Here is a 12,313-nt window from a genome sequence, read left to right on the forward strand (position 1 = left end):
TGTTCGTGGTCAAAGAACTCAAGTTATCATCCGAAGTCGGCTTCCAGGTATTTTTTTGATTGAGTTCTTGATATATATAAGTTAATGAGATTAATTTATTCGTGCATAAATTAATATAATCTATAGAGTATCTCAAAAGTTTTATGAAAATTTTTGTTATACACGATCCGCCTCTTCCCCGCACCACCGCGCTTCCGCAGCCGGATTCGATTCGGACAACCAACAGAGGCAACATCCAAACTTATCATGGAGCAATCCGGGAGCAAGTACCAGTCAACCCAATGCCTACCACAGAAACACCTACCCACCTGGATATCCACCGCAACAACAAAGAACTCAAGCCGTGGAACAATCTAGCTCTTTGGAGAGCTTGTTAAAAGAGTTTATTTCAAGGAGTGAAGCCAAAATCCAGAGCCATGATGCAGCACTGTGGAATTTAGAAAATTAGGTTGGACAAATCGCAAACTCTCTGAACAACAGGCCCCAAGGTTCTCTCCCAAGCAATACCGAAGATCCACGAAAAGACAGGAAAGAACACTACAAAGCTATCACACTAAGGTGTGGAAAGGAGTTGGAATCTAAAGCAAAACCTATGGCTGCTCACACAGAGCCCACTTCAATCCAAGGGGGAGAGAAGAAAACAATGCCACAAGAAGAAAAGCTCAGGAGTAAGCAACTAGACTCTGATGTGCAGAATGCTGCAGCATTTCCGCAGCATTCTGGATCAGCGAAGACCAGCAACCCTAGTGGAAGCCGACCACCTCTGCCATTCCCACAACGTTTCCAGAAACATCAACAAGATGGGCAGTTCCGTAAGTTTTTAGATGTTTTGAAATAGCTACACATCAACATACCCCTGGTGGAAGCCTTGGAATAGATGCCAAGCTATGCTAAGTTCATGAAGGATCTAGTGACCAAGAAGCGTAGGCTCGGGGAGTTTGAAACAGTGGCTCTGACTGAAGAATGCAGTGCTATTCTGTAGAACAAACTCCCGCCCAAGTTAAAGGATCCAGGAAGTTTTACTATTCCATGCTCTATTGGAAACCAATACTTTGGTAGAGCATTGTGTGATTTGGGAGCGAGCATAAACTTGATGCCGATGTCAATATTCAAGAGGTTGGGAATTGGAGAAGCAAGGCCGACCATAGTATCTTTGCAGCTGGCGGACAGGTCAATCGCAACCCCTGAAGGAAAGATCGAGGATGTACTGGTAAGGGTGGACAAGTTCATTTTTCCTGCCGACTTTATTATTCTTGATTATGAAGCAGATAGAGAAGTGTCCATAATTTTAGGGAGGCCCTTTCTTGCAACTGGCTGCACCTTGATTGATGTTCAGAAAGGAGAATTGACCATAAGGGTGCAAGACGAACAGGTCACATTTAATGTGTTCAAGGCAATGAGGTTCCCGAGTGAAATGGAGGAGTGCTCAGCCATCTCAGTTATTGACTCTCTGGTGGCAGAAACACTTGAGCATGATAACTTCGAGAGTAATGTGGAAGGATGCATTGAGCGAGTAGAGTGGGTGGGAGCACATGTGACAATGCCGAGCTACACAAGGAAGTTTGAGTCTCTGGACTTGACTGAACGGGAACAACAGCCTACTCAGCCCTCAAGCAAAGAGCCGCCAATCCTCGAACTTAAGCCCTTGCCACCACACTTGAGGTATGCCTACTTGGGAGATTCTTCTACACTTCCGGTCATTATTTCTGCTTTATTGACGCAGGACCAAGAGGGTAGGCTAATAGAGGTTTTAAGAGAATCCCAATGAGCCATCGGCTGGACTATAGCAGACATAAAAGGCATAAGTCCCTCCTTTTGTATGCACAAGATTCTTTTGGAAGATGATAAAAAGGGGTCTATAGAGGGACAAAGAAGGATGAACCCGATTATGAAGGAGGTGGTCAAGAAGGAGGTAATAAAGTGGTTAGATGCAGGGATCATCTATCCAATCTCGGATAGTGCATGGGTGAGCTCAGTTCAATATGTTCCTAAGAAAGGGGGGATGACTGTTGTTGAGAACGAGAAGAATGAATTAATCCCCACAAGAACAATAACAGGGTGGCGGATTTGCATGGATTACATGAGACTCAATAAAGAAACTAGAAAAGATCATTTCCCGCTTCCCTTTATTGATCAAATGTTGGACAGGCTGGCAGGTAAGGAATTTTATTGCCTATTGGATGGGTATTCTGATTATAATCAGATTGTGATTGTGCCGGAGGATCAACACAAGACTACTTTCACGTGTCCCTTTGGCACATTTGCCTTCAGGAGAATGCCGTTCGGACTTTGCAATGCCTCAGCCACTTTTCAGAGATGCATGCTGGCTATTTTCACTGATATGGTGGAGCGGTATTTAGAGGTTTTCATGGATGATTTCTCAGTCTTTGGTAAGGATTTTGATGAGTGCCTCACGAACTTGGCCAAGGTCCTAAAGAGATGTGAATAGACTAACTTGGTCTTGAACTGGGAGAAGTGCCACTTTATGGTCAATGAGGGAATTGTGCTGGGACATAGAGTCTCAAGGGATGGGTTAGAGGTTGATAAGGCGAAGATTGCTGTGATAGAGAAGTTGCCAGCGCCGACTAATGTAAAAGGGCTTCGAAGCTTTGCTTTCTTGGCAGGGTTCTATAGGAGGTTCATTCAGGACTTCTCAAAGGTGTCAAAGCCTCTTTGTAGTCTTCTGGAAAAGGATAGCAAGTTTATTTTTGATGAAGCATGCTCACTAGCATTTGCAGAATTGAAGACGAAACTCATTTCAGCACCTATTATTAGAGCACCTGATTGGAGTAATGTGTGATGCCAGTGACTGGGCATTGGGGGCAGTTGTTGGGCAGCGAAGAGAGAGGGTGTTTCACTCAATTTATTACGCCAGTAAAACTCTATCAGGAGCTCAACTAAATTACACTGTGACTGAAAAGGAGTTGTTGGCGGTTGTCTTCGCATTTGACAAGTTTAGAGCCTATTTGATAGGGACAAAGGTCACGGTTTTTACAGACCACTCAGCCATCAAGTATTTGATGGAAAAGAAGGATGCAAAGCCTCGGTTAATCAGATGGGTACTCTTACTTCAAGAATTCAACTTGGAGATCAAGGACTGTAAAGGGACTGAGAATCAAGTGGCTGATCACTTGTCCCGGCTTGAGAGGGCAGAGGAAGAAGTCACCCCTAAAAGTATAACTGAAATGTTCCCTGATGAGCAGTTGTTTGCAGCAACTCAGGCACATACACCTTGGTTTGCTAATTTTGTAAATTATTTAGCTAGTGGATGGCTTCCACCTGATTTGACTAGCCAGCAGAGGAAGAAATTTCTCCATGATGTCAAGAGCTACTACTGGGATGAGCCTTATTTGTACAAGCAATGTCCTGACCAACTTATAAGGAGGTGTGTACTAGAAGAAGAAATGGAGGGCATTCTGCAAGGGTGCCATTCTTCCCCTTACGGTGGCCACTATGGAGGCCTGAGGACAGCTTCGAAGATTCTGCAATCTGGTTTTTATTGGCCGTTGATCTTTAAGGATGCTCATGTGTTTGCATTGAGATGTGACAGGTGCCAAAGAACTGGGAACATAGTAAGGAGGAACAAGATGCCCCTAAACAACATCTTAGAAGTGGAATTGTTTGATGTTTGGGGTATGGATTTTATGGGTCCCTTTACGGTGTCATTTGGTAACCAATACATTCTTGTGGCTGTTGACTATGTGTCAAAATGGGTAGAGGCAGTGGCTTCACCCATGAATGATGCCAAGGTGGTGCTGAGATTCCTACAGAAGCACATTTTCACTCGCTTTGGAACCCCCTGAGCCATTATTAGTGATGAAGGAACCCACTTCTGCAACAAATTCTTGGGGCAGCTGCTTGCTAAATATGGTGTCAAGCACAAGGTTGCCACAGCCTATCACCCACAAACCAGTGGGCAGGCCGAACTGTCAAATAGAGAAATCAAGTGAATACTCGAGAAAACAGTGAACCCGACTCGTAAGGATTGGTCGGTGCGCTTGGATGATGCACTATAGGCCTTCCAAACAGCTTTGAAAATAGCCTTAGGAATGTCCTCATATAGGCTGGTATTTGGAAAGGCGTGTCACTTGCCTGTGGAGCTAGAACATAAAGCATTCTGGGCTCTCAAGAAGCTGAATCTCGACTGGCAGGCAGCCGGGCAGAGCAGACTATTACAACTGAATGAGCTTGATGAGTTCAGGCTGCAGGCTTATGAAAGTGCTCGGCTATACAAAGAAAAGACTAAGAAATGGCATGACCATAAAATCTTGCCTCGAACATTCGAAGCTGGGTAGCAAGTGCTCTTGTTCAACTCCAGGTTGAAGCTTTTCCCAGGCAAACTGAAGTCTTGTTGGTCTGGCCCTTTTGCAGTCACTAAAGTATTTCCTTATGGAGCGGTGGAATTGATTGAGGAGGAGTCTGCGAGGAAATTCATGGTAAATGGACAACGGTTAAAGCACTACTAGGGAGGTCCAGTGGATCGTTGCAAAATGTTCACCACTCTGCAGGAGGCTTGATTCTCAACCAGGGAGGTAGTCAGGCTGATGACTCAAAAACAAGCGCTCGTGGGAGGCAACCCATTGTTTGTTCCTTTGATTTTGTTTTATTTTGCTATTATGCATTTATATTTTAATTGGGAGTATAATTCATTGGTTGGCAGGATCAAAAGGAGCCAATCCGTTGCAGATAGCAAAAAAATTTACATCCTCTCACCCGCGGCATTCTCTCAAATAGCTAATCTCATCCATCTCCCCTACGTGATACAGCGCGAGTTTGGGGGAGCAGCCAGCCGCCAGCACAGAGGAGATCGCCATTGAGGTTAGTAAGAGCTCTGCCCTAACTCCGTACTCTTTAAGGAGGGTAGAACAGAGAAGGGGAGTGTTATTGTAGCAAAGAATTGCTGAGAACAGAGGAAAGGTGATTTTAGGCCTGTGGAGTTTCAGGAAGGAAAATGAGTGGGAAATTTTGTTTTAGAGGGTAGTTAGAGCAGAGAAGGGAGTACAGGCATCAAAATGCCATTCAAGAGCAAGGCGCGCAAGGGAAAGGGAGTGCAGATTCTAATAGATTCAGACAGTTCTGAATCGGAGCAGGCCACAGAGAATACTGAAGTAAAAAAATTTGCATCCCCAGAGGCAGAGCAGCGTTTCGATGCGTGCATGAATAAGCGTGCATTGCATATGGAAAGAGGTTTTGTGTACAGAAGGGGTCGGCCTTTAGGCTACCCCAGCTTTATCCATTCAGTTATCACCGCGCACACATGGCATTCATTCTGCCATAACCCGCCTGCGGCGACGGTGCAGCTGGTTCGTGAATTCTACGCCAACTACGATGCTGCAGAGCCTGACATAATCTTCGTCTAAGAAAAATTAATCCCCTTCACATCTGAGGCAATTAACAGCCTCTACGACTTGCCGGATGTGGAAGATCATTTCAACAACTTCGCAGACAGTTTAAACGAGGATCAGTTGGACGAAGTTATCAATGAACTTTGTGTTGAGGGTACTGAATGGCAGAGAGCAACCAGAGGGTCGATGACATTTCCCAGGGAGTGCCTCCAGCCGGGACCGAAGATTTGGTACCATTTTCTAAGGTTCTGGCTGATGCCTTCCTCGCACTACCGCCTAGTACACAAAGAGAGAGCCATTCTGCTGTATTGTATGATGAAGGGGAGGCCCCTAAACGTGGGAAGGATGATTCGTCAGCAGGTAGGCTTCTGTGTGGGGCGTAAGAATGAGGGGTTATGGTTTCCATCATTAATCACGCAGTTATGTATTGCTCATGGAGTGAGCGTTGAAGAGCACGAAACAAAAGAGCCGCCATCCGCAGCTATTTCCCTGAATGTTCTTGCGCGGCTCCTGCACGATGACGCGCAAGAAGAAGAAGGTGCTCCTACCCCTGCAGCGAATGCACCTCACTTAGGAGAGCCTGCTGCTGAGCCAAACAACCCTGACATCATAAGTGAGGTGCAACAGTACGAATCTGGCAGCAAATGCGGGAATTTTGGAAATATACGAAGCAAAGGGATTTGTCTCTCCAGAAACACTTCAGGGCTAATTCCAGGAGGTTCCATTCCTTTCCAAAATTTCCTCACTATCTATGCAGTTCCTCATCTAAGGATGAGGAGCCTAGCCCTACGGAAGAAAAAACACCACTCTCTCCAACCCCACCTCCAGCTGAGCAGCAGTAGCCTGAAGAGGCTGCCGCATCCAAGCGCCAAGAGAAAGGAAAATCTGCCGCACCTGAAGCGTCCACCAGAAGAATGACGCTGCGGAGTGCAGTGAACTGGAAGTGGCTAGAATGAAAATGGCAGTGCTAAGTCAGGGCAGTCCTTCCTCTTCTCTCTCTCTCGTCTATATCTCATTGTCGCTCAGTTATAAATTTTCATTTGTTTTATTTTTCATTGTCCTGTGTTGAGTAGTTATCTTTATTTGTGATTGATTATTTTTGCATAGTTTGTGATGATTTTTCTTAGTCTCATGCTAAAAAATTGTTAAGAGAAGTGCAGCTCATAAAAAGTATATATATATATATATATATATGGTGATTTTGCCTTGTACTGATTTGTAACTCTTTTGATTGATTTCTCGTGGCTTGTGATTTTTCCCATTATGCATGCTACCTTGTGTTATTGATTCGGTGCTTACTTAGGGTAAGATCTTGTGCATGTGCTTCATTTTCAAATAAACCATTTATAAGCTCTAGAACTTGCTTGATAACTCTTGAGGCGAAATCTCAAGTTAACACTTTACCAAGGGAATGATTTAGGCTATCTTTGGAAAGTTTGAGCCTTGTAGCCGACCTTAACTGAACATATCCCTAGCATACCCCATTGAGCTTATACATTTTTTTTTCTTCCTTGTAACCCTTAACTTAGCTTTTATATCCCCATTGAGCATCCATAGCCTAGCTGTTGTAGCAGTATACCCACCTTCTTCGTGTGGGAGATAAGGTGGTGGGTGATTGAAGTTTCATTGCTCTTTCCTTGCTCCTCCTGCATCATTGAGGACAATGCTCATTTTTGAGTTTGGGGGCAGGGAGAGCTTGAGCTCTTAATGTCTTGTTCCTGTTACTAAAAAAAAAAAAAAAAAAAAAGAGAGAAAACTTTGCTCCGCTGCTTTGGAATACTTAGTAACCAGGAGTGAGCATGAGCCCCATGTTCACTTTTGCGTCAAACGGTAGACCAAGGCAAGAGCAAACAAAAAAAAAAAAAAAAGGAAAAGCGCCTTGATTTGCAACTTGTTGAGTAACCGGGTGACTTCATCACCAATGTTGGCATTCGCGTAAAAAGGCAAGTTGGCAATTCTTGGTAGATAAAAAAAAATGAGGGGTATAATAAAAGGGCATTTAGAAATAAAAGCCAATCTAGTGGGCAAGGGAAAGCAAGACTTGATTTTGGGGGAGTTTCATGGGAATGTTGTTTGTGACTGCAAAGTTCTAGAGTGTAAGGTGCTTGAAGGAGAGTTGAGCCAAAATATTACCTTCCATCCTACCTTTACCCTAGCCTAACATTGCAAGCCTAATGAAGTCCTATTGACCCTTGGTGTTGTGTTGATTTACATTAGTGAAGAGAGTTTTGAAAAGCAAGCTTATGGGGCTTGATCTTGTATTAAGAAGAGCTTGATGTAAAACACATGCGCATGGTCCCAACTAGTTTGACATTGTTGATTTGGCACTTGGTTGTTCACACACACATAAGAAAGGTCCAAGCAGAGAAGGAGCAATCTCATGATTTGAAATCAACATTTGGCTGGAATTCATGTTTTTCTTTAGGCTGCACTTCTAACATGTGTTTTTAAGGACATATAAAAAAAAAAATCTCTTGAGAAATTATCCACAAAGTATGCATTAGTTTTTTTTTCTTATGTTTTACTTCATTCCTCTTATCTTGTTGTCACTTTTGTTTTGCTAGAGGACAAGCAACACTCTGAGTTTGGGGGTGTGATAACTCTAAGAAATTAGAGTTATCCACTGGTTTTATAGCCTAAAATTGTTTGTCCATGAGTGATTGTTCTCGTTTATTGTTTGTTTTAAGTTAGATTTGTAGAGTTGCATGTACTGTGGCCTAATTCCGTATCACTGCACCTCTTGAAATGAAAGCTGGTAATTTGGAAGTAAAATAGGTGAAAAACTGGCTAATTATATGTGAGTTCCTTGCAGGAAATTGCTGGGCTAAAATGCTGCAGCATTCTGGGCGACATTCTGGGATTAGCTGGCAGCTGATTGATGTCAGCACACTAGCTAGACAAAGCAGAAAAAAAGGAATCCGTTTGAGCTGGCTGAAGAGGTGTCAAATGGGTCCACTGTGCACATCAGCAGTGACACCTCAGCCCTTGTGTTGCCCTAGAAGGGAATGTTTCTCTCAAGACAAGTTGGCAGCCGCCAGGGGGAGAAAAAGGGGAAGAGAGAGAATCGGGCATTAATATAAAAAGAAGACAGTTGCTGTTTCACAAGGGAGAACACATAGGAGAGTACGAAGACACCAGAAAACACAAAAAGGCATTATTCAGAGAGGAAAAAGCTTCAGAGGAAAGCTGAAGAAACCAGAACATCAAGTAATATTCAACCTAGAAGGAAAATACAGAGACGTGAGAGCTGGAAGTTGAGGGTCAAACTGAGGGCTTTGAAGAAGGAAGGAAAGCTGGTGCTGAGGTTGCCGTCAAAGAATACCTGGCTTTGGACAAATTTGAGAGCGCCATCACGGACATCGGCATCTAGGTAGTTAAGGGCTACAACGCGTCAGATGAGTTCACAGAGATTCACACTGCCATCCTTCAGTCTGCTAGAACACAGATTATTGAACGGATCAAGAAACATCATCCAGACCTGGACCTGAGCTTCCTCTGCAAACCTAGTGGCCCTCATCTCTGCCAATAATGAGGGGTTTCCTGTTGACGGTGAGGGCAATGACGATGGTGGGGACGCTTAAGATTAGGAATTCCCTTGCAGTCTCTCTCTCTATTTTTTTTTACATGGGGTTGTAACTTTTAAGACAATGGCTCATCGAACCAAATCTTCTTTTAATGAAATGCACCTTTTTTTATTCTTCCTCTTTTTTCAATGGTTGAGTGCTTCATTTTTATAATACTACCATGTTTTATTTTGTTGTAAAATCCTTCATCATTTTGAGAACTTTTTATATTTTGTTAGCCTTTCCTCCTTAGAGGTTCTTTTGGCTTTCAATGCCCCTTGGGGCTTTAAACTTTGTAGATTGAAATCTACTAAGTATAACTGCCTTTCCTCCTTAGAGGAGTTAGTGGCATATCCCCTTTTTCTTTTTGTAGACTCACTGACCATAGAGCATAGACCCTTTCTTGCCCCCATGTCCATGGTTAAACCTTAGTTTAGGCATGGACATGCTTCTTTTGGGGCTGTCCTCTTTGAAGAATTGTAGGATAAATTCGTAGATTAGAAGATACGCAATATGGATAAACCTTTGAGATTTCATTGATCTAGAAAAGTAACAAAACAATATAGCCAAAAATAATCAAGGCATAAATTAACAATAGACAAGTTAGGCTATTGATAACAAAGTTTTAATTGCTCAACATTCTATGGGTGTTGAACATGGCAGCTGACGAGGCTTTCTAAAATGTTGGTTTCTGGGCATAATATTTCTCTCACGCGGTAGGGCCCTTCCCATGTAGGACCTAGAGGACCAGTATTCTTGGATTTAGTACTTTGCGTCACCCATTTTTAGACTAAGTCCCTTAGTATGAACCTTCTCTGCTTTAGTTTTTTGTTGTAATACCTCACCATCCTTTGCTGATATGTAGCAAGTCAAAGTTGAGAGTCAAGCCTCTTTTCCTCCAACAGGTTGAGGTCTCCATTCATTGCGTCGACCTTGGCGTTCTCATCGTAGGCTGCCACCCTTAGAGTCGGCATTTTGATTTCCACTTAGAGCACTGCCTCGACACCATATGTCATGGAGAATGGAGTTTCCCCCGTAGTGGTTCGACTCATCATCCTTTAGGCCCATAGAACTTTAGAAGCTCTTTAACCCATTTTCCCTTCAAGTCATCATGCCTTTTCTTCAGGGTATATTTTAGGATCTTGTTGATAGCTCAACTTGACCATTTGACTGCGGATAGATTAGCGCTGAGAAATCTTTATGAATGCCCAGATCATCACAAAACTTCCTTGTAGTTGCGTTATCAAACTATTTTCCATTGTTAGAGACGAAGGAATGTGGTACTCCAAACCTGCATATTATGTATGTTGGAAAATACGGCATTGAGTGCGCAGTGGAATTTTAAAAAATTTAAATCAATGCCAAAGCCAATCAAGAACATGTTCATGATGCTATATAACATAAATATTAAAGATCTAAATCATACCTTTAGAGATTTAGGAAACAACACGTCTAACAGATTAAAGCGTTCCAAACCGCAACCGGAAGAGCCTCAACCAACTAGTCTTCTTTGCTATGCTCGTTTCCATGATCGGAGTGTGGGTGGGCACACGTCGTTCAATCTCCTCTTGGTATTCTTGAAGTCTTTCCAACCACAAGAGAGCCAAAGGAAAAATCATTCTTGAGAATTAAACAATTTTTCCTCTCGGGAATCTTTTACCAATAGCCTCCAAAAAGTCTCTCAAGTGATCTAATGAATAATGTGACTTAATGAGCTATTTATAGTGTTTAGGAAGTCATATTTCTATAACAATTGGTTTCTCAAAGTTTATCTCGCATACAGAGTCGGTTTCACCACGTCAGCATGCGCTACACGTTACAACCGGTCGACCGGTGGCAGAGACGTTATAATTTACCGGTCGACCTGTCCTTCATAAACCGGTCGACCTATCTAAACTAGTGAAACTTGCTTTCCTAGTTTTCAAACACAAGAAACTTGCACAGAGCCTTAATTTTGATTCAAGCAACTCAATAGAGAAGTTGCCTGATCAAAATAGTCCTACAATAGTCTTCCCATATTAAATAACTCTTAAAACAATAATTCAACCAATATATCTAGAATTAATTTAATATTAACTTTGAACCTCATTTACAGAAATAACACAAGTTACCAATATGTAGGAAATACACCGTATCATAACAGGAAGTTATGTGAGCTAGCAAAGGGACCCGATGGCATATATAAATCAAGCTTCTATAATCACAACACTACTTGTAAACCAACAAGTCTGTCTTTTAATTATAAAACTCTAGTCCTACTCTACTAAAAGTCTAGAGCTGCACTCTCAATTTATATATCATATTTACAAAGCTCTTAATAGCTCTCGTACATGACTCAATATATTAATGTACCATCCCTATCGGATATCCATAATCGACTTGAGGTCAAGTTCGGTTTTACCTTCCCGATTACATTTATCTTATGTTCCATTATCAAACCATCAGAAAATCACTATTTGTACCATTACAAATAGTAAACCATTAGATAACACAGAGTAGTCTAATGGCTGAGCGCTTGGATTTTCCAATCCACAGATAATGCATAAGAGGATATCATTAACTCTTTATAGGAGCTATGGATTCCACTATCTATGAATAATAAATCTACGCATACACGAGTCATACCCCCAATGTACCGGTAACCGTACCTTTACATAATGTCAGGATGTCTCCTTTTGGTACATTAAAGGATACACGTCAAGCATACGGGTTAATTATCCATATTAGGATCAAGATGACGACATATAATTCGTTAAAAGTGAATTATTTTATACAAACGGAATTATTAATTAAAACAATTCAACTTTACTCTGACCCAATATAGATTTCACCATTAGAAACAATATCAATGTCTCTACCGATAGAGTCCCACCTCTGATAACCAAGACAAGTCGTCTCTGTTAGGAAGTAGACAACATAACTATCTTAACATGAATAAAGTGCCCAACTTTATTCCTTCGATTGTGGATCATCTGATTTAGACTATCATCTTTAGATTTATGTCTTCTACATGTTCTTCTCATTACATGCATGGCCTAAAGATGTAGAATGACTATCTCAGACTTTCAATTTGCTTATCATACATTCAACTAATATGAACATAAAGAGGACAATACATGGATATATGAAATAAATAAATATTTATTAATAGTCAAAATGTCTCAAAGAACATTGTTACATTTATTCCTAAGGGAATAAATGCTAACAATCTCCCACTTGCACTTAAGTGAGTAAATGTGACATGTTACGCATCCCCATAGCCTCGACATGCTTCTCGAAGGCCTTAGCCGGCAGGGCCTTCGCGAATGGGTCAGTCATATTGTCCTCCGACGCGATCTTGCATATTTCCACATGTCTTTCTTCAATGAAGCTCCTTATTACATGATACTTCCTGTCTATGTGGTT

At 42.0% G+C, this 12,313-nt stretch overlaps 1 protein-coding gene across 1 annotated transcript; it reads left to right on the forward strand.

The window, feature by feature from the left end:
• Positions 1-4,049: 4,049 nt before the first annotated feature.
• On the forward strand, positions 4,050-4,466 carry LOC112092121. The gene is made up of 2 exons (XM_024167400.1): positions 4,050-4,252; positions 4,319-4,466. Exons 1-2 carry the CDS (start codon positions 4,050-4,052, stop codon positions 4,464-4,466), a joined length of 351 nt encoding a protein of 116 aa, XP_024023168.1.
• The last annotated feature ends 7,847 nt before the right edge of the window (positions 4,467-12,313 follow it).

Source organism: Morus notabilis, unplaced genomic scaffold, assembly GCF_000414095.1.
Source record: "Morus notabilis unplaced genomic scaffold, ASM41409v2 Scaffold508, whole genome shotgun sequence".
Taxonomy (NCBI): Eukaryota; Viridiplantae; Streptophyta; class Magnoliopsida; order Rosales; family Moraceae; genus Morus; species Morus notabilis.

Excerpts from the sequence above, each read along its gene's own strand:
- LOC112092121 (XM_024167400.1), top strand. The coding sequence starts at position 4,050 with ATGTCCTCATATAGGCTGGTATTTGGAAAGGCGTGTCACTTGCCTGTG. Across the intron at positions 4,253-4,318 it reads AAAGAAAAGACTAAGAAATG|GTTGAAGCTTTTCCCAGGCA; the intron begins GCATGACCATAA and ends GTTCAACTCCAG.